The 23,623-nt window shown below is 40.0% G+C and overlaps 1 protein-coding gene across 1 annotated transcript in view; it reads left to right on the forward strand.

Moving 5' to 3' along the window:
* Positions 1 to 6,392: 6,392 nt before the first annotated feature.
* Positions 6,393 to 23,623, forward strand: part of OTC (ornithine transcarbamylase) — a 62,037-nt gene continuing 44,806 nt past the window's right edge. Inside the window, exons 1-3 of the mRNA XM_049643693.1 lie at positions 6,393 to 6,604; positions 18,538 to 18,676; positions 20,373 to 20,454. Coding sequence (XP_049499650.1) covers positions 6,528 to 6,604; positions 18,538 to 18,676; positions 20,373 to 20,454 — 298 coding nt within the window. The 5' untranslated portion in view covers positions 6,393 to 6,527. The remainder of the gene's footprint in view (positions 6,605 to 18,537; positions 18,677 to 20,372; positions 20,455 to 23,623) is intronic.

Consider the following 23,623-nt stretch of genomic DNA (forward strand, 5'->3'; position numbering starts at 1 on the left):
ATGATGACCATGAGATCATGACCTGAGCCAAAATCAAAAGTCAGATGCTTAACTGACTGAGCCACCCCGGTACCCCTCATAATTCTAATTTATTTTCTCTTGTCAATTCCCATGCAGATCCAAACAGCATAAAAATACATTCTTACAATAGGACATAGCTTTATAGCTCATAGAGCATTCCAGGGACATTAACATAAATGGAGTTTTTGGATTCTTCAGCAAATTGGATATGACCTAGAACATAGAAGACTTTTAAGGAAAGGGAAATTGGATATCTAGATGTGTCCCACCCCCCACCCCTGCAAAAAAAACCCTCAACCTAAACCTCATACCTCAGACAAAACTTAACTCAGAATGGATCATAGATCTAAATGTAATTTGTAAGGCTGTAAAATTTTCAGAAGACATAGGACAAAATCTTTGTGACCCTGGGTGAGGCAAAGAGCTCATAGATACAGCATCAACAGTGTAGCCCATAAAAAGAAAAACTGGTTAAGTTGAACTTGATCCAAATTTAAAACTTTCGTTCCATAAAACACACCATCAAGAGAATGAAAAGACAAGCAGCGAACTGAAAGAAAATATTTGCAAATCACATATCCAATAAAGATCTTGTGTTAAGAATATATAAAGAACTCTCAAAACTAAATAAAAAATCACTCAATTAAAAAATAAAGTAGGCATTCTATATGAGATGTAGAAAAGTAAGAGTTCTTATCACAGATAATTTTTTTCCCTCTTTTATATTCTTTTTTTAATTATTTCTCTTTTTTTAAAATGCTTATCTATTTTTGAGAGTGAGAGAGAGCACGAGCAGGGGGGTGGGTAGAGAGAGAGAGGAAGAGAATCTGAAGCAGGCTCTGAGATGACAGAGGCCCAAACTCACGAACTGTGAGATCGTGACCTGAGCCCAAGTTAGACATTTAACTGACTGAGCCACCTAGGCGTCCCTCTATGCTTTTTATTGTATGTGTATGAGAAGATGGATGTTAGCTGAACCTATTGTGGTCATCATTGCACAACATATGTAAATCAAGCCATCATGTTGTATTAAATATATGCAGTGATGTATGTCAATTATTTCTTAATAAAACTGGAAAAAAAGTAGGCAAAAGATTTGACAGATACTTCAGCAAAGAAGATATGTAGATGACAAATAAGCACATGGAAAGATGGTCAACATCATCAGCCTTTAGAAAAATGCAGACTAAAACCACAATCAGAAGTGACCACACACCTATCTGGATGGCAACAATGAAAAATACTGACAATAACAAATGCTGACAAGGAGGCAACGCAATTGGAGCCCTCATGCATTATGAGGGGAATAGCAAACAGGCAGAGGTGCTCTGGTAAATATTTTGGCAGTTTCTTCAAAAGTTAAATGTATACCTGCCATCTAATTCAGCCACTCTACTCCTAAATATTTACCCTAAGGAAAGTAAACTTATGTTCACAGAAAAACCTAAATATAAATGTTTGTGACAGCTCTATTTGGAAATTCTAAATGAGGAAACAACTCAATATCCTTTAGTGGGGAATGAATAAACAAACTGTGATATATACATATCCATGTGTATTTATTGCTGAATAGTATTCCATTGTGTGTATATGTGTGTGTGTGTGTGTGTGTGTGTGTATACAATAGTATTCCATATGGTATATACAATGGAATACTATTCAGCAATAAAAAGGAACAAACTACTGATAAACACAGTAATACAATCAATCTCAAAGGCATTACCATGAGCGAAAGAAGCTAATCTCAGAAGATTACATACTGTATGATTCCATTTAAGTTACATTCTAGAAATGGCAAGAGCATAGGAGAGAGAGAAAAGATCGGTGTGCCAGGGGTTGGGGGTGAGAGAAGGGTATGACTACAAAAGAATTTAAGGGGGAATTTGGGGGGGGGGAGATGTTCTGTATCCTGACTGTGGCAGTGGTTACACGAATCTATATAGGCACTACAACTCATATCTCTGTGTGCCAAAAAAAAAAAAATTAAGTTCACTGCACGCTAATTAAAATTTTAATTACAAAATATATGAAGTACGTGCATTTAACCAAAATTTAAAAAAATAAAGAAGAGAAAAAGAGTATTGTTTTTGTTTGTAGATAAGGAAACTGACTTGCCCAACGTCATTCCATCAATAAATGATTGGTTCTGAACTAGAACCCACATCTTTGAAGGACATTATTCTTTCCCTATTGTTATATGAGAAATAAACCTTTAAAAACCTAAGCCAAATTGTGTATGAGTTAGCATGCGTTTAGTTGCAAGTAACAAAAACCTCAATTCAAACAGTGGATGGTGCTAGAATGTATCTGCCAAGTGAAAGAAGTCAACCAGAGAAAGACAAATACCATATGATTTCACTCATATGTGGAACTTAAGAAACAAAACAGGTGAACATTCGGGAAAGGAGGGGGAGAGAAGAGAGGGAAACAAACCACGAAAGATGCTTAATGACAGGGAACAAACTGAGGGTTGGTGGAGGGAAGTGGGTGGGAGATGGGCTAAATGGGTGATGGGTACTAAGGAGGGCACTTGTTGGGATGAGCACCAGGTGTGGTATGAAAGTGATGGATCACTGAATTCTACTCCTGAAACCAATATTGCACTGCATGTTAACTAACTAAAATTTAAATTAAAAAAACCCAAAGTGGCTTGAACAAAAAGGGCATTTATTATTTTATAGGACACGGTGTCTAGTGGTAGGGAGGGTCATGAGGTTGGTTGATTTTGCAACTCAGTGATGTCATAAATGACCAAGATTCCTTCTTTCTTGCACTCTGGCAAACCACACTTCATTCTAAGGCTGCTCCTCCTCACGGTCACAGGATGGTTTCTGGTCTCACACAGGGATACGTGCTTTTTTTGTTCTTATCTAGTGTGAGAGCACCAGTGACAATTTCATAGGGCTTGTAACTCAAGTGTGTACTGCATGCAAATGCTTTACATTTCCTAGGATTCTAAAGATTCCATACAACCAGCTACAAAAAGTATTTATGTAATTACTAACACTGAAATAAACAGAGTTTCTCACTGCAGTCACAGCCATATGTCTTATTTGTACAGAGCTCAAAGTTGCACTAGATCTTTGGCAATAGCTATGCTGAGGTTGTTAGACACTGCACTTCATGTCTGGTTATCATGTTAAAGTTTAGCAAGTAGTGTAATAGCTCACTTTATAAAACCTTTATTTAGACAGGTGAGGACCCGGAGGGTGAAAGGGCAGTCAAGTGATTGATTTAGCCAAATTTGCTATCTGTTAGCAACCCAGCCAGAGATGGCATTTGATCTTCAAGCAACCTTCCCATAATTCTTTACATCACGTTGATTCCCCCTTCGATGCCTGAGCTTCACTAGGGAAACAGTAGCAATTTCAAAGGAATATTTCAAGTTCATACATGATGCTTATAAGCTTTAAATGTCAATAAACTAACAGGGGCGCCTGGGTGGCTCAGTTGGTTAAAGCATCTGACTCTTGATCTTGGCTCAGGTCATGATTTCATGGGTTTGTGAGTTCAAGCCCTGCATTGGGCTATACACTGTTGGTATGGAGCCTACTTGGGATTCTCTCCCTCCCCCCCCCACTCTGTCCCTCCCCTGCCCACACTCTCTCTCTTTCTCAGAATAAATAACCTTAAAAAAGAACAACTTTTTAAAAGACATCAAGAAACTAACATTCTTTATATCCTCAATGGTACCATTTGGCCATTTGGAATTTTAGGCTCAAATGTCAAATGACAGGATACACTTGGAATCCTGGAGTCTCATTAACTTTACCATTTCCCTTCCCTCCACATCCTATCAGTTGTTCTGATAGGTGCATTCTAATCCCTAAATCTTTCTTGCACCCATCCTCTGTTTTCTATTTCCACATCCCCAGTATGTGCTCACGTCCTTGTTCTAACACAATAACCTTTGTCTCTGCCTCCATATTCTCTCCACCATACTTCTTACACAATGCTGCTGGATTCATGTTTTCACAATATGGCGCAGATAGTAACATATGTCCCCTTGTCTGCCCCAGCTCTAAAACTTTAATAATCTTCCTTATTTGACTATAGATTAAATTCTTAACCCCATAATCTGGCTTTCAAGGCCCTCAACAATCTGGCCCCAATATTCCTTTCCAAATCTAGAGAGAATCCTTTCCGGATAGGAGTTGTCGGCAGTGCTGTGCTCACAATGGCTTGCAAGAGCCCATCCTACACCTCTCCCCCAACTCCGTGTTCAGTGATGTCACTTTGGGAGCTCGGATCTGGCCGTGGTGGGAGCATTTACACGACACAAATCCATCAATGCCACAATGCAGAACTTTTTTTTTTTTTTCATTTTCTTTTCTGAAGCAAGGAAGCAGAGAACAAGCCCCTCCCCCTTGGTTAGAATGCCTGGCGTCAGAGCACAGAGACAAAATGGTTGACTCCGAGTGGGAAAGGATCGATGACTCCTATTTATCACTATTTCCCTCAGAGCCCACCTGGTACAGAGACCCAGTCTGTGATCACTGCACAACTGTTGGTGGTGGAAGAGAAAAATGAGTGAATGGAGGGCTGGGTGGAGAAAGGGAACTAGGTAGGGTGCCAAACCACGCAGTTGAAATGGAATTAGAGGAGTCATGGTGTGGGTCAACGAAAGCATGAACTCTGAGGATGAATGTCAAACCCTCTATGGTGCTCTTCCACATGTTACCCAGATACTGTCTTTTGAGATTCAATGAAATTGCCTCTGACCTCATCCCACGTGTGGTGCACCTTTTATCTTCCAATCTCGCTAGGGGTTGTGGGTGGTTTCAGTTTTCTTAGTCTCCTCTGAGGGACTGAGCTCCTACCTCAGTAGAATTAGAAGGGTTTCTGAGTCGCTTTGGCATCTCAGAAATGCCACCTACTTTCTACACCACAGCACTGCAGACACTTGATTTCTCCCCAAGCATTGCTAACACGAGTTGTTTGTGTAGGTAGCACACTTGACTGGAGATATGGGCTTTACACTAGCATACAGTTTGACCTCTTTTCCCTCAATCTCACTGCAAACATTCAATTTCCTTCCTTGTATTACATAGAGCAATTTCACTGTCTGAAACCTATCCAACAACTGGCCTCTTTTGCCTCTTCAAAGATGCTTTACAGTCTTTTCCAACAAAGCAGACTTCTATTCTCCCACTTGGAACATTCACTCTATACCTTCTTACTCTTGTACCCTTGTGAACACTTGCCTCTGCCTGGAATATTCTTTCTGGAACAGAAGACTTAGTAAAGGTTTGAACAGTTCAGTCTTTCCCTCCCTGTCCCGCATCATTCTTTGTAAGTAGAAGGGAATAGCAATAAGATTTATTTCCCTGCTGACATTAATTATGACATCATAACCATTCCGGTTCCTGAAGTGGCCATAATTAATTTTTAAATAGCATATTTTTTTTGCATTGCATAAACTTCTGGCGAGTGTTTACCTGGGTTTGCTAAAGTCACATAAATTGATCAGAAGATGCAGCCCTTTCTTTCCTGCCTCCCACCCTTCCCAGCTTAGAGTACTTTTTCTTCCCTGTGATATGGTAGCGCTTTATCTGGACCTCTCCTACGGGCTTGTGTTATGTATGCTTATTTACAAATATTATCACACTTACTGAACTGTAAACTCTGTGACAGTGAGATCATCTTCCTTCACTGAAGTTCTAGCCTAGTCCAATATCTGACACAGAACAGATTTTGAAAATATCTGATTTATAACTGTGGATGAATGAATAAATGTAAAGCATTAGAAGACCTCTTAGTGATCTGGAGAGGCTACCAGGGGAGGAGCGTATGGTACCCCCTCCCCACTTCTACTGATTGTGGGTTCCTGCTAGAATTAATAAGCAAATACTTGCTTATCGAAGACCTACTATGTGCAAGGCACAATGGGAGCTCCAGGACTGAGATCTTTTTATTATACCTCCCCACTCCAGCTTTTTGCCACCAAAAAAATAGCTCCGGGGCATTTCTTTCTGTTTGCTTTGCGGGAAAGCTGAGACTTAGAGTTACAAATGAAATACCGTTGGAAATACTCCGGGTTGTCATGTCTACATCTGGGGTTCTGCACTGACGATTCACATTTTCTCAGTGGCTTATTTCTAAGTACCTTCACAGCAGCCAGCACTGCAATGCCCTGCATATATTATACGCCCAATGAGTACTTGTCAATTGATTTTGTGCAAGTATGTGACAGCATAAATATATTATGAAAAATGAGGAGTCTGGTCACCAAAAGAATCAGGATTCCTTCTAAACAGACACACACACACACACACACACACACACACGCAGTGGTGGAGCTTGGCTTAAAGTGCAGGCATTCCTGTACCCTGACCTGCAGTATCTCTAACCAGGGGAATTTGATAAGGTAGTTGAAGGGTGATTTTACCTTTGCTCTCTCACTGCAGTTGAAAGCATTCGTAGCTTTTAGGTGGAGCCCACTGTCTGTCGACCTTGGTGAGGCGTTTTCAAGAGCATACAGTCATCTTTTTCATTATCAAAAGAAGATGCTGTTTAATTTGAGGACCCTGTTGAACAAGGCAGCTCTTAGAAATGGTCACAATTTCGTGGTTCGAAATTTTCGGTAAGTGATGGCCAGAGATTGGAGTCTGACTTAGGAACTATGGTGATAACTGAAGTTCTATTCTGCAAAGGAGCACAGCCTCGAAAAGGCGTCGTTTTGGAGGGTTTAGTGCCAGGCTCCACCCTTATTTGAGACAGCTGTCTCTAATTCCAGGTGAGCCTTCATTTCTCAGTCCCCTCTGATCAGATTTCAGAGCAGGCTGGGAGCAGGGGGCGCGGGGGTGCGTCACTAACCTCCTAGGGTGTAACAGGCTAAATGTTCTTGACATCTTCCGTTTGTGTACGTTCTAAACGGGATCCTGGCTGAAGAAAAATTAGAACCAATTTACACAGGGTCTTCAGCTTGTATTTGGATTTGCTTGAAAATAACACATCATTCTAGGGAGTGGGGATTAATCAGTTCTTAAAAAAAATGAGACCCCAAATAACAACCAGATAAATATTTACAAAGCTGCTGCCAAGGAGCCTTATGTGTGATGAGGATAATGAAATTTTTAAAACAAAATCCATGTTTGGAATCTATCCCTGAAATTCTTGGTAGCATGTGAAAGGCGGCTGTTTCCAGTGAATTCTTTATATGAGTTACATCCTGCTTTATAGTTATTGAGCACGCAGTGGGGGTGGTGTGGGGTGTGTCTGTGGGGAAGGGGATAGGGGCAACTAGCTAACTGAGGAAGCAAGGCCATCAAATGTGCACATCGTTGCCAGAAAGCTTCTAGAGTAACTGCATGTTAACAATCACATAGAATTTTCCCAGAGACTCTTTCCAACCAACCTCAAAACAACCTCATTGACTTCCTAAAAGGAGAAGCTTCTAGTCTGACGTTGTCTGAAGTTTTCTCCCACTGTGACTAAGTGGGTCTTTGACAGTGGCCCTGAGTCCCTCCTCTGGGCCACCTGGCAGCTCTGACCTCTCTGGACTGTATCATTAGCACCATTTCTTTGGTGAATAGAAGACTCTCAGAAGCCAGAATGACATTGTAAATGATACTGTAAATTGAGCTCATAGTATTAGACCTAGGTGGGACGTCAGAGCCACAGAATATTATTAGCCTTCTCTTATTTTACAGAGAAGGTTTATGAGGCCCAGAGAAATTCTGGGGTTTACCAATTAGTACTAGAGTTTTACCACATAACCCAAGTATGTGGAGGAAATCTCAGGTTTTGGAGTCTAAAGAACGAGATTCGAGGCCTGGTACCACCACTTTCTGGCTCTATCACCTTGAGCAAGTCGTTAAACTTTTCTGTAATGTTGCTTCCCCTATAAAATGGGAAAAAGAGTAATACCTGCTCTGCTTACATCACAAGGTGGTTCAACCATTCGTTTAATAAATACTTACTGAGCACCTACTTCCGAGCCATGCTCCTTGCAAGGTGTTGGAGATACAGTGGCAGAGAAGGTACTTCATACCAGACACATGAAGTCACAGTCTAGTGATAATCAGCGAGATAATGCGTGTGAAAACTGTAAAGTGACAGACCAATGTTCATTATTTTATTATTCCATGTCACTGCATTACATCAGATAACAGTTTGATGACATTTTTTCCCATAGTTTTTAACAAAGAATCATCACTGAGCTGAAAATAATCAACTGAATGAACAGCCAAAGCTTGAAACTTAAACTTCTACTCTTTTTTGAAAATTACAGTGATTATTGATTTTTAATGTTTATTTTTGAGAGAGAGAGAGAGAGAGAGAGCAAGTGCAAGCAGGAGAGGAGCAGAGAGAGAAGGAGACACAGAAGCCGAAGCTGGCTCTAGGCTCTGAGCTGTCAGCACAGAGCCCAATGCGGGACTCAAACCCACCAACCACGAGAGATTTTTTAAATAACGGTCACAAATTAAATGTTTGGAACTAAAACATCTGCCAAATGTTGAGGCTTCTTTGGTATTTACTAATATGCTATTATCTACATCCAGTAGTCAGACCATAATTCTCAAAGTCCTGGCTAGCTGTCTCTCACAGTGAATGGGGCTGAGGCTAAAGCCTAGCTAAATCAGCCAAAATCTGTACCTACTATTTGAAAATATGAGAGCCTCAAATCACTCATGCCATTAGAAACTTAAGAGCATAAGCCTCTCATGAAAATGGGCTGACTTTGAAACGGTGTTGTTCTCATGTGGCGTGGGTATTTTTCTTTCCAACTCTTTTCGTTAGCCGTGCTACTTGCCAGGTAGATGAATTCAGATTTGCTGAGGTCCAGTAAGACCTAAGGCCTTTGATGACCTCTCAACAACAGTGAAAACTCCCAGTCAACTCTGCCTGTATTGTACTTTGACTTTCAGCCTTCCACAGGGAGTCGAGTTCTTCCCCCCACCCCCGACCCATATCTCTTGGGAAGGGTGGAGGGACCTTGCTACAGAATATACCATGTGACCTTAACACCAGAGACTGATAAGAAATGTGTGGTCGGTGTTTGGCAATGCCATAAAACGGGTACCGCACCGTTTTGAAATGAGCAGCCATATTGCCATGGACAGGATAAAAATAACAGCTTAAGTGAGGCTGAAACCATTCATGCAGCCTCCTGAATCAATCATTTTTCGTCAATTATGATTTCTTTTTTTCCCCCAAATCAATAGGATCAGACACCAAGACTGCCGAGAAGACCCAATCCATAGGCTTTTCATCTCACAAACAAGGCTCTAGAGCCTGGCGGTGTTTGGATAATAGACAGTGTCCTGTGATTTGTTGCCTATTAGGGAAACCACTTAGAGCTTTTAAAGAAATCACTAAAAAAATCTCTTTCTTTATCAGAGAAGACCAATTTGTAAGTGCAGTTCAATTTCATCTCACAAATAGAAATTTCTTCAGAGAATATTGAGCTAAGCCACCCAATTTTGTGGAGGTTATGGATTGGAGCGGAGGTGACTGGTTTTCAGGTATTTCATTCCAGACCTCTCTAAGGGCTTACATAACTCATTATGCTCCCTTCATCCCACACCCATGCTATCTGTACGCGTGTGGACACACCGATGAAGTGATTACAGGCCATCCGTGCTCTTGCCTAGAGGAGAGAAAACAGTCCTCTGTGATTAGTCACGTCTTCTGTCCTAACTGAAAATGAACGCCCTGTTAAAAACATACTTCCCGGCTTCACAAAACTATACAGGGTCTGAGATCAGGCATGGAAGGGGGTCATGATATTTCCCTTGGCCAACAATAAAATTTGGGTTTATTTCCGGTTTGTTATTTTTAGTAATGTAGTGATTTAACTAAGATAGACAAAGTAAGGCAGCTACAGATTTTCAACAGTGTCAGGGTTCCAGACCTATAATAGCAGGTCTGCACAAAGCGAGCCTGCTTCGTTTTTCAGATGAGCGGAAGTTGCACCATTTTAGAAGGCTGACGATCTAAGATATCTTAGGAACCACCTAGTCCCCCCATTACAATAGTGATTTATACCACATGTGAGCATGTGGCAACAGTGAGAAAGGTTGCAAGTCAATTTTTAGTAATAAACTATTATTGTTAATAAAGTAAAGAAATTTGGACCGTTGGTGCTTTTTTTTTTTTTTTTTTTCAAATCAGTAGGATGAGATTCAAGGGTTTTGTGAAGGTAAAGTCAGTCTCCCTTGCATGCATTCCAATACTGAGATGGCAAGAAAGGGATGAAATTAAAGGCAGGCCACTGAGAATTCAGATGGCTCCAGTACGGCCTATGGGAAATCTTGTGTTTATAAACTTCACGAATGTTGCGGAAGACAAAGACAAGACAGATCACTGATTCTGAGTTCATTTTCTTAATTTTTCAGATAAAGAACTGAGGCCAAAGATGGAAAGTGATCGTCCCGAGGTCAAAGTTTGACTAGGACTAGAATTTGAATAATTAAAACCACTGCTGTTTTTATTCCACTGCTTTGATTATTTTGATCCTTCCAAACTGATAAAGTTGGCCATTCTACCCTTACGCAGTATCCTTTTTTAAAACACAGCCAAGATATCTTAGTAAAGAAAGAAAAAATAAAACCAAGAACATACGCCTTAATGGTTGCATCAATCTGCCACATTAAAGAAACACAAAAATCTCAGCCATACGGCCCATTGACCACCCCCTTATGCCTCCAGAAGATAAAGTCTTCATCTCAAATTTTCCATGGGGATCAAAATATCACTTAACACTGAATTTTTTTTCCTATTCTGGCAGTCTGTTTCTGACTGACCACATTTTACTCAAATCAAGCACTTTCTCTTCCAACAAAATACAATTATACAAGGGAACACATCCAGGTCTCCTCCCGTGCTCCAAACAATTTACCAGAGTTAGAAAACGCAGACTCTTGCAATGAAAGGCTTTATTCTGCCAATACAGAATATGCTTCCATTTTCTAGCTAGGAAGATATTTGGGTAAAGCTAATACAAAGATCTACTATTACCTTGGCTTAACTTCTTAGCATTCAGTGATTTGGGGCTGAGAAATCTCTGTAATTATTTCTTCCAGGGATACAATTAATGTAAGGAACTAGTCTTGCCTTTTTCAAAAGCTCTGGCTTTAACCAGACTGCAATGACAGTTTTGACAGAAAATCTGTACGTGGTTCCCATTGTTTCATCCAGTATTGGATCGTCCCTATTATGTGTACGAGAAAACCAAGTATTTTTATGGGAACACTAAAATAGTGATTCTGGCCCTGGTTCAGGCGCTCGAGAACCAGGGTAGGCTGCCTCCAACTGAAGCATGAGGTCTCTATAAGTAGCCATTTATGCCAGTGGTTTTAGCTGGATAATTTGTGTGTGGGTTTATCACCAGAAAGCCAGAAATGCTTGATATAGACCAGGAAAAAAGCGGGGGGAGGCCTACGGCAGAGGTGTTTCCACAAAGGTACAACTGTGGACCTCTTCTGCTTTTCTCTACATTTTAAGCAGCTTAGGAAAGAGGTGTGGCAGCTCCATTTCAGAGCCAAGAGGAGGTCTATGAGGAGACAGTAAACAGGATAGGAACTTAAACTTGAACCATTGTGTTTGCTTTCCTTCCAGTGATAAATTTTCCTGGTTAGTTCCTGATATCTATGAAAAGCAGCGATTTTTCCTATGGGAACACTTCCTGCCCCACCTCCCGGATAGAACAGAGAAAGGCGGTGACTAGTCTAATGATTTTTCAATGGTGTAAACAGTATGACTCCCCTTCACTGGTTGAGATGCAATTAAAAAAACATCTCCAGTTAATCACTCACATACCATGATAACCAGATGTACAGTATCTACCTCTCTACCCTTTTTGTCCCCAAGAGCCCTGGGGACTTAGTATAAAAGGGGCTTGTGGCGAGAGGGAACCAAAGTATTGGTATAGTTCACTATTACTGTACTTTGGGTTTGGCTCTCAGGGTGCCGCGGGCAAAAGTTTGTCCCACCAGATCCTCTCACCAGTCTTCCAGGTTTTTGCACTTGACTCAGACTGCTGTGCCTGAGTTCCGAGGTTATAATGCTTTTGCTTCATGTGCGTACGTCCAACTATTGTTCCCAGGAGTGCAAATACTACACCAGAGTCGTTGAGCCCTGGGGAATTTCAGCTTTAGCAACACACTAGGCCACAATCAGTTTTCCTCCATGACACTCAGGCCTTGTGCTCAGCCTAGGCTACAGCCCATACTCTTCCCTCAACATGAATTCTGTTTTGGGGGCTCTTGGTGTCTTTTTTTTGTCATCAGACTTTGATAAGGACATTGAAAACCCATCATGGAAAATCTCTCTAAATTAATTCTCAGAAATCTGCTGAATTCATTCTTATACAAATTGTTTTACTTTTGTCCAGACACGTAATATCATTCATTCACCCGTTTACCTAGGAAATATTTATTGAATACCTACTATATCCCAGACATTGTAACAAGCGCTGGGTATACGTCAATAAATAAAACAGGCAGGATCCCTGCCATCATGGATCATATAGTTTAATGGGAAGATAAAAAGTAAGTAATATAAACAGACATATAAATACATATTTAAAAATTATGATAAGTAGCATGAACAACATGAAGGCAAAGTGGAGATTACTCAATACTGTCAGGGAAGGAATCTCCCAGGAGGTGGTGTTTAAGCCCTTGGCCTAAGGCTGAGAAAGCCAGCATCAAGAGCTGAGGGGAGAGTGTTCCGGACAGAAAGAATGGTATGTGAGGAGTTCTACAATGAGAAAGCCTTTGGAGGACAGGCTGTCCTTCCTTTGCACGGTCCCAATATGCAGGGATTTCAATTAGCACAGTTGAGTCAAATAACACCAGTCTTTTGAGTACACTGTTGATTTCAGCTGCCATAGTATATTAATTGTGAGCAGTTGCATAAAGGAAAAACTTCACTGCTCGCTCTTTTGTCCACAAATCACTATGTAAATAAGAGCTGCACATCATGATCAATGACCAATCGCATGACTTCTTTCAAAGTTTTGGTGGTTGCTCACTGGGCATCCGTTATTCAGTTTACCTACAAACAGCAACGAGTGTGGTTGTGATGGCTTCTTTTTTCCCAATGATAAGCTTATGTGCCACTTTATAAAAATGAATAATCGAAAGGAGGAATTGTCTGGCAGAGATCAACGTACAGAAGAGAAATTAAAAAAAACCCCACAACACTGGCAGTAAAATTTGAATCAAATGGGAATGCATTTATAGAAGAAATAGTTTATGGTGGTATTGTTGACCCTGCTAATTGTTTGAAAGGCTGCAGCTATGCAGCCAGAGGAACTTAGTGAAGACAAACTTACCGACATAAATGAGGAAAGCAGTTGTGACACCGAGTGTAAAGATGTTCCAGAGGAAGTGACACCAGCAAAGCACTTCACACTAAATGAATTCTCAGAGATAATTTATAATATTGAAAGTGCAAAGGATAAAATGTTGGCAGGTGATCCAAACGTAGAGAGTATGGCAATTCACCAAAGCATAGACAAGATGTTTGCTCTATAACATATGCTATATAATAAGACAGCATGCATGGTTCAAACTACTCTTGACCATTTTTTACAAAAAATAAAACACTATAATTCTCAATGCTTCTAATGTTTTAAATTATGGCATAATAAATATATTTCACTTTTGCTAATTTTTTCACTTCCCTACTCATTTATAACGGACAAAAGGAGAGTACTAAATGTTTTGACAAAAAATTAAAAGTCACAGAACAATTGTGATATTTCCCACTTATTAATAAAGTTGCTTTGCATGGTTGCAATTTAATGGTCATTTACAGTCCCATACTACTATGCAAAGCCAGAACTATCTGCGTTTTATGGTTTTTAAAAAATGTTTATTTATTTTGAAAGAGAGTATGAAAAAGAAAGAGAGAGCGTGTGCGCACACGCAGGCATGAGTGGGGGAGGGGTAGAGAGCGAGGGAGAGAGAGAATCTGTGCTGATAGCACAGAGCCCCATGTGGGGCTCGATCTCATGATCGCACGAACTGTGAGATCATGACCTGAGCTGAAATCAAGAGTCTTAACCTACCGAGCCACCCAGGCACCTCATCTGTATTTTTTTAAAGCTTATCTGCTAACATATATTGGAGATGCTATCCCAGGACAACAAAAGTGAAGGCAATATTATCAGTGGCTGCCGTATGAAGATTGGAGTCACAAAGAGTTATTCTTCTGATTACTTGTGCTCTAAGAAAGAGAATTTGAAATAAGGTTTCTGTTGCTATACACATTTTTAAATGAAAGGTCCGGACAAAAAGGGAAGATTCCAGCAGGATGTTGGTGTCTTCTTTTTATTTTTAAATTTGAGTCTGTCAATGGAGAAATAACAAGAGATGCATCTCACAATGCAATCCCAACAGTAGAACATTAACCCATCCCTAATCCCAACTTCTTCGAGTATAAGGACAAATCTGAGAAAGACCCCGAGACTTTTTACTTCTCCTAGTCTGTCTTCCGTTTAGAGAGCTGAAAGTTGGAGCTTTTCTGCAGTAGTTGAAGGTGTTGTTGAGTCTCCTCTTTGACCATTATTTTCCTGCTTCCTTTCATGAGAACCCAGGAGAAAAATTAAGTTCCATGCATAATTTCTTTTCCTTTCTTTTTCAGTTCTTTTTCTCTGAGATTCAACACCGCCACCAACCACTACCACAATTCCAAGATCCGTGATATTCTCTTGAATAAAACTTGTAGTCCCGAGAGTATTTAGAAGGAAGTAGATTGAGGGGTGCCTGGGTGGCTCAGTCAGTTAAGTCCGATTTCGCCTCAGGTCATGATCTCACAGTTTGTGGGTTCGAGGCCCGCATCAGGCTCTGTGCTGACAACTCAGAGCCTGGAGCCTGCTTCAGAGTCTGTGTCTCCCTCTCTCTCTCTGCCTCTCCTCACCTTGCACTCTGTCTCCCTCTCCCTCAAAATAAATAAACATTAAAAAAAATTAAAAAAAAAAAAAGAAGGAAGTAGATAGACACGACACAAGCCTGCAAAGGCTGAGAGTCGGGGAAGGTGTTCAATCCTTTAAGTTTTGCAGTTTGGAGACTCAGCTTTTGTGGACTCTAAAACTGCCAGAAGTCTGAACTTAAGCTCTAGGCAAGAAGTCCTCAAAATTAGCATACCAGTGGTTTCTCCTGTTGTCAATGGATGTGAGTTTACCAACTATAGTGGTGTTTCACACATTTCTTAAATCCTAGGGAGCAGGGGTTTCCAGCAAAGTTTTTTTCTCTGTTAAAAATAATACTGGAGGAAGTCTTAAGCCATGGAATATTAATGCTTTATTGTAAGACACACAGTCAGGAGAGTTTATCTTCTGTGATTTTATCTTACTTGGACCTCATTCCAGAAAGAAAAAAATATTTTCAAACATGCCCTAAATGTGAATTGGGAAAGTTTAAGCTGCCATGCCTCCATTTCAGGCCAGACATGATAAACTGTTTACAGACCCCAGATCCAGTTGACTCTAAACAATTCATCAATATCAGTCAAAGGGTTTACTTCTTAACAATATCGGTACTTGTATATCCCAAGTGTTGCTTAGTATTATCACTAATTAACATCAGAACCAGACATATAACCAAAATGCAAATGTAAAAACACATTTTCTGCCTAAAGGCCATGTTTTTAAAGTTCTCAGATTTCTGAATACTATCATCCAAGTCTTGGACATAGTTTTCTAAGATTTTTACTAGAGTTCTAATGGAAGGAAGAAAATGAAGGTCTATTCTAAAACGTCTTTAGCCAGCAAGATATTTTTTGTATATTTACGAATTTATTTTTAAAATTTTGGTTCTCCTTGATCTAAACGTTTACATTTTTTGTGTGTTCTGTTTTTTACACAATCTACCAGGGTAGTAACACATATACAAATAAGCAAACATACATTGTGGATCCATGTTCAAAATGTTTTATGTTATGGGTCTATAATAAAAATAAATTGCGGACCACTGCCTTAAAGAAATGTCCATTTAGAGAGTAGATGAATGACATATTTTTACAAGTTGAAGACTATGGTACATCTTTGAAGCAGGAATGTTGACCAAACTTTTGATCCACATACAAGCTGAAAACACTAATTTCTACGGATTGAATATGGTATTGGTATCCTACATTAAATCAATCAATCAATCAACCATTAGCCAACTAACTCACAAAACTTCGATCTTTATGGAAGTTCCTTTCCTTACTAACTAGAATCTCTGAAGGGCTTAACATCACAAAAAATCAACTGAAAAAAAATACTCATCTGTAGAAGATGAAACGAACCAGTCAACTCTGCCAGAAAGTTGGGGGTTTAGTGAAAGATTCTTTTGTCTACGTTATTTGATGTCATGCAGTGGAAACAACAAATTGAGTGAATTTGTGATTTTCCTACCTATCTTGTCACCATTGCAAAAAGACATATAGAAATTCCCACCAGAGAATTTACTCTTCATCTCAAGTAGCACAAGCTCTTTTCTTAAGCTAGAATTCAAGCATGATCATTTTGTGACAATGGTTCTGCTTCTAGTAAAATTAATGTTTAGCCCATGTGGTGAACCACAATTTGCCCTTCATTATTCACAATTTCTAATGGCATACAATATAATTATTGTTAAATAGAGATAACACTAGGAATGACAAAAGAATAAATGTTTTCAATTTTAGATACTGATTACCCCCCAAAATAATTATTGCCATTACAATGTAACAAAGTGTTAAAATGGGACTCTTTCCGTCTCGGTTTCTGCTTAGGCCCAATAGGTGTTTTCTCTTCCCTCATTCCAAAGCGAGATGCTATGCCACTAAAACAGGAGCAAAGGAGATACACAAGAATTAGTCTTGCAACCCACTGGTGACCACTTCCAGCTTCTAAAATGTATTGCAGAAACCAAGAGATGGGCGTAGATTGGAAGAAGATTTTGAAAGTCTTACCATTGTATATGACAGGGAGAGGTACTCTTCCCTCAACTCAAGCCTAGGGAACGTGGCTCCAATGGCACTGATAGGTTCAACAGGAGAGCTTGGGGACACTGCACACCAATTTCAAGTCTCTACCTAGGAAATCTAGAGTAAGAGGGACAGGCTGCCTAGCTGTTTTGATGGCAGAATAAGAGATGCGTTCATACTGGAAAGAAACGGACTTTTGTCAGAGCAAAGTACATGAAGGGATTCCCATGAACCAATACAGATTGAGAAAGAGACTTAGCATGGTATTGTTTCACATGATGGCCAAGAGACCTCCCGAAGGGTGGGGAGATCTCTGAGAAAGGAGTCTGGATGTGTTCCCTTGGATGGCAGGAGAAATGTAATTGTCCACCACCAAGGACTATTGTGAGAAATTTTCAGTGATGACAGAGTTCTCCCAAGGACCCTCAAAAGCACCCCAGAAGATAAAGTGTCAGCCTTAAGCACCTAGGCCAATGCTAAATTGCTAGAACAGAATCAGACTTTGCCTGACCCTTAACTCCTCACTTTCCCTTGGCTTTACTTGGAGCGACTAAAGGTGGGAAATAGAGGAAACAATTCATGGTCCCTCGTCCCTTAAGAGGAGGCCGGCTTGAATCAGGCATGAGGTGGAAGGAAGAAGGGTGTTAACTTGCAGTACATTTCTTAGAGTTAAAAAATCATTATTATTATTATGCATTATTTTACTAAGACTCTTTGGAGGGAATAAAGTAAGCACAGAGTTTTTTTTTTTTAATTTTCTGAAAGTTACCAGAAAAGCCACAAGGCCCATTGTATTTGGCCAGGGACAAGTAAAGAACAAATCTCCAAAGAAGAGATTTGAAGGGTGGTAGAGGAAAAAGAATGAAAATGTTTTCTATGGTATGGACATTATAAATTCTGTTCATATAATCTAATGATTTCAATAATAATAGCTAAAATTTATCAAGTGCTTATTCTATGCCAGACACCGTCTGCTTTGCATGTATTAAATCATTCCATCCTCACAATGCTATAAGATTATTATACTCATTTTCTAGGTGAGAAATCGAGGTGCAGAGAGAGGTTAGGCAACCTGCCTGAAGTGGCACTACTAGTAAGTGGCTAAGCCACCAAGAGGGCTATTCCCAGCAAATAAGAATTCAACCTCTTTCCTCAAATTTTTCTTTTCTCTCCACATCCAAAATATTGGATATCAAAAATGGAGGGGCTCCTGGCTGGCTCAGTCAATTAAGTGTCCGACTTCAGCTCAGGTCATGATCTCACGGTTCGTGAGTTCGAGTCCCGCGTCGGGCTCTGTTCTCACAGCTCGGAGCCCGGAGCCTGCTTCGGATTCTGTGTCTCCCTCTCTCTCTGCCCCTTCCCTGCTTGCACTGTGTCTCTCTCTGTCTCAAAAAGAAATAAACATTAAAAAAATTTTTTTAATAAAAAATAAAAAAAAAGGAAACCACAGCCTTATCAATTTTAGTGCGTTAACACTTTGCAGGAACACATGAGGCTACATGTGATTTTCTATGCTTTGTTTCAAGAATCGAACACCAAATCACCCCAGTTCAATGGGGTCTTTTTCTTAAATATCTATTTCTCTTGAATTTTCTTTTTTCTTTTGTGTAGATGTGGACAGCCACTACAAAATAAAGTACAGCTGAAGGGTCGTGACCTCCTCACTCTAAAGGACTTTACAGGAGAAGAAATTAAGTATATGTTATGGCTATCGGCAGATCTAAAATTGAGGATAAAACATAATGGAGAGGTATGTAGCATTTTCATTTTACCTTCCCCTACTACCAGCCCTTTTAAAGACAGCCTTTCCAAAGAAAGAGGGAAAAGAAAATATATTAAAATTCCTAAACAGTAGCTAAGTAATGAAACCACACAGTCAAGGTAATTGATTATCACTGAGTGTACAGGCGTATAAAAAGCATAAAAATCAGTTATTCAATGACAAGTCATTGTGCTTCTCTCATGCGGAATGTTGAAATTCATTATTAATTGGATCAGAACCTAAGGAATCATTTCTCTGGAAAGATTTTATTTTTATACCTTCATTCTTTTCTCTGTGTGTTTTCTATCAAGTTAAAAATAAGGACAATACTTTTTTTTTCCCCTGGCAACAAATTTCAATTGTGGATGAATTTCAGATATATGATTATTAGGATAATGTCCAAAAATTCACAGTGATGTTACCGTGTTGAAAATAATTCAGATTAGCAAGGAAACAATTAAGTGGTAACCAAGTAGGAGAAGAGATGGGATATGGTGCTTAGCTGTAAGCATTATTCTGCATTTTGAGCAATTTATGTTTGAAACACGCTTAATTCATGCAGCAGTCTCATTTAGACTGCTTAATTGTGAAAGCATACGCGTTCCAAGCTTGTTCAAAAGCACTTTAAAGAGCTGGTGCCAGGCCAAGAAAGGTTTACACAACCTTGATTTTCTTAATCTAGTTCACTAGCTCTCCAAGTTCTGAGAACAGGAGTGACGCCAAGTGCTGTGGGTTGACATTCCCATAGAAGACCTGAAATAAGCAGAAAAGGTCCCCCAAGATCCCAAGCCTGTTCTTCATACTTCATGTGTAAGAAGAGTTAGCTGGCAGGAATCTATTTGTTCCAGAACTCACCCTATCAGGAAGTCCATCTACAGAAGAGGAAGAAGGAAAAGCCCCACCCCACACCCAAACTCTCCAGATTGTTTCCAAAAGACTTCTAGAAACAAAGCCTTTGCGCTCCCACAAGGATGCATGAGAAAAGTGTAGCTGGGGCTTCATCCTTAGGAGTCTTAATGCCCCATGTTGTGACAGAGCAGCATTGTTTCTAGCTGAGAAAACACTTCTGAACCAAGCGTCTTCAAGGTCATTGAACATTGATAGGGATTTCCATGGATTTAGGTAAAAAGACGGTTCCAGTAAGAAATATTAACATACTTCAGAACAAGTGTTCAGGTTGAACCCAGAGCAACTAATATTTTGCAATTACATGCCCATAATCTGTAGTTCTTGTTCCCTTCCTCCTGTTTGTACAGAACATGACAAAAACCACTTTTTAAAAAATTTTTAAATGTTTTTATTTTATTTTTGAGACACACACACACACACACACACACACCAGTGCGAGCAGGGGAGGGGCAGAGAGACACAGAATCTGAAGCAGGCTCCAGGCTCTGAGCTGTCAGCACAGAGACTGATGCGGGGCTCGAACCCAGGGACTGTGAGATCATGACCTGAGCTGAAGTTGGACACTTAACCAACTGAGCCACCCAGGTGCCCCATGACAAAAAACACTTTAAATGCACTTTTACAATAACATTTTGAGTGCTTATTTGGATGGAGGCAGTGATTAGTTTTTCTACATTTTCTGATAATGTAAGGAATAACTTTTGGAACATAATCTTTGATACTGGATATAAAATATATTTTTCATTTTAATTATATTCTTGTCCTTAATTTTCAGTATTTGCCTTTATTACAAGGGAAGTCCTTAGGCATGATTTTTGAAAAAAGAAGTACTCGAACAAGACTGTCCACAGAAACAGGTGAGTCCACCGACAAGGCCACACTTGTGCTGAAGAGGGGGCCAGAGGGCGAGGATCTGGGAGGAATCATCCAGTGGGGGAATTTGTGTCTCTTTAGGAACCACAAAGGGAAAACACTGTCACTGGGAGTAGCAGGGCAAGCCTCTGAATGCTCTTTCCAATTCTCAAAGAAGCTGTAAGCAGAAAGGTTAGTGTCATCTGTAGGAATCCCATGAACACTTGATTAGAAGTCTCCAAGAGCTTTTCATGTTCAGTAGAAAATGTGAGTGGACGCAAATTCTCAGCCTTCAAACTCACGTGGGCAAGAAATGTGTATTTTCCCAACACGTAAAGGATTTTCTCTAGCCTGTACCAATTTTGCAGGATGGTGGAAACCTAATCTTCGCAATGTTAGGCAATCCTCAGTCATTTCGGGGTTTACTTTGTCAATTTGGGTTCTCCTCTCCCTTTCCCCACAGTCATGGTTAAGTCCCGGAGAGTACGCGAGTAAGACATCTAGGGCTGTGGGGGTCTGGTCATTGGTCAGCAGGACATCATCATCAAATGGCCACACTGGAGTCTGCTGAGACTTCCGTATCCCCACTGGACCTTGGCTGTCTCCCATTCACTGTGGAGTCTGCTGCACTTGGATCATCACAAGACGTGAAATATTTCTCGGTTTGACTCTCCCAACCTCTTGGCAGTTCTCCTTGCCATCCTGTGTACAGAGAAACTGCAAGGCTTTCTCAACCCTTCCTTCCTCAATCTGGGCGCCACGGAGTACTATAACATGTGTTGCCTCCTAGAACTCTGTCTTAAAGGCAAGACACACATGTATCAGCTCTGGGGTTCCCCAAACTCATCTGAAATGTCCATCATGCATCCACCCTTCAGTACGTGGCCTGGGAGGACAGACGACAGGTACAGTGTCAAAGGTCCATCACTTTTCATTTCTTCTGCTGCTTCTTTCTCTTGCTCCTCTTTTTCCCCTTCCAGTTCCCAGTATTGGAGGCTAGGTGATAAAGCAGGAAGAAAAAACTGGCTCTGACTCGCCAAGATGCCTTTCAAATCTACTGTTTGTGCCTGGAATTGTAAGCTATTAAAACTCAAAATTTCTCTTTTCTTAAGCTATTATCTCTGTAATGTTTCAAAAAAGTCCATTTTTAAACTTATAAGCCACACACCACCTCTTTTCTTTCTCTCTGCATTTCTGCTTTATCAGACCTCCCCCGAATCAATAAAACGACTGCCCAAATGGACAAATGGATAGGATCAAGTAGGAGGAACCACAAACAAAAACATTGGTTGTTTCTTCAAATAGCTCATCCCATCTACAAGTATCAGAGCTTTCTAGGATTTAGAAGCAAACAACTACTTCATGCAATACTTGCCTTGTAATGGCCAGTAATGAGGTTCATCAAATATGTAACAAAATAAAGTTCAAAGGGATTAAGTGACTTGGTAAATTCACTTACTTAACAAAGAGCACCAGGATTCAGATCTAAACTTCATTGTTCTTACTAATGCACTCCCCTTGCCCCTTGACTGAAGAAAGGAGGGTGAGGGGAAACACGTAAGGTGTCACCTGGTCTTTAAGTCCCAGGAAGAAAACAGATGAGAACATTTTGCTCTTTTAAGATGGCCCCTTTACAAAATATGTTGACATCTGACATATAGCAAAGGAAAAATGAATATTGCATAAACAAGTCAATAATTCTCAAATTCGGCTCCTTTTCAACAGCGGTCCTCTATGAGTTGGGCAGAGTTTATTTTGTCAGAACTTAAGAGAGGTGTTCTTTTTTGAAGTCATCAAAATAATTGATTAGTACATGGACATTTATCAATTTTAAGTTTTTTTAAATTAATTTTTCTTAGCTGTTGGTGTTTTATACAACTTTTCTCTGCTCAAATGCTATTTTTGATATCAAATGTCCCCGAATAACTGATCTGTTTTACCACTCATATATATTATATGGTAGTTAAGCTATTAATAAAACCAAGAGTGAAGACTTCATAAGCCTTTGGGTGCAGACCTTGTGCCAAATGCTCTACATTAATTACATGGATTATCTCACTTAATCCTTACGACAATTCCGTGAGGGTAAGACCATTGAAGAAAATAGTCTGAAACTGGTTCAGCAAATGGCCCACAGACACACAGCTAATAAATGGCAGACCGAGGATCGGCAGCTATTATTAAATGTATTTTTTTAATATCTAATTTAATTTGAACAGGTAATTATCATGTTTTGTTCCAGCAAAATTGTTTCTGTGGATGGCATTAAGCATTTTGTTAAATGATGGCTTCCCATACAGAAGTGCTCTGAAACGTGCACAAAATTGCAACCTGTTATGACGAATACATGAGAAAAGGAACACGTGACCGTAAAAAGTTATGGTTCACAGAGTATTCATCATTAACCTCAATAAGTATCCATGGGTCTAATTGTATATGGCATCCTGCCAAACTCAACAGTAGGAGAATCAGAGTAAGTAGTTGCTTTAAATGCTTACAGAAACAGTAAACCTCAACCAAAACCATGGCAGGGCATTTTTATAATGTATATATGCATCTTATGAGTTGCCCTTTGGCACAATTTTCCATCAAAACCTGTTACCTTGGTATTTAAATTTTTTTTAATTTTTTTTTTTTATTTTTGAGAGAGAGACAGAGAGACAGAGAGAGAGACAGAGAGAGACAGAGCATGAGCAGGGGAGGTGCAGAGAGAGGGGGGGAGCCACAGAATCTGAAGCAGATTCCAGGCTTTGAGCTGTCAGCACAGAGCACGATGTGGGGCTCAAACTCACGGACCACAAGATCATGACCTGAGCTGAAGTCAGGCACTTAACTGACTGGGCCACCCAGGAGCCTCATGTTATCTTGGTATTTAGAACGAAAATGGGATGCAATTAAAACTGTCTATTATCGCCCCAGATTTGTGCCAGTCTCCTCATAGGAAAGTCCTTGAGGATCCTATCCCAAGCCTGAGTTGCAGAGATACAACAGTATTTCTGCTGATCTGAGGGAACAGAATAAAATTCATCACCCAACTTAAGCCATATTAATTGCTCATGTAATCTTTTTATTCAGTGTAAAACACTTATAGAAAAGTGCACAAATCATTATGCACATGTAGTTCGATGAATTCTTACAGTAAACACATCCTTGTAATTAATACCCAGATAGAGA

This window comes from Panthera uncia, chromosome X (assembly GCF_023721935.1).
Source record: "Panthera uncia isolate 11264 chromosome X, Puncia_PCG_1.0, whole genome shotgun sequence".
Classification (NCBI taxonomy): domain Eukaryota; kingdom Metazoa; phylum Chordata; class Mammalia; order Carnivora; family Felidae; genus Panthera; species Panthera uncia.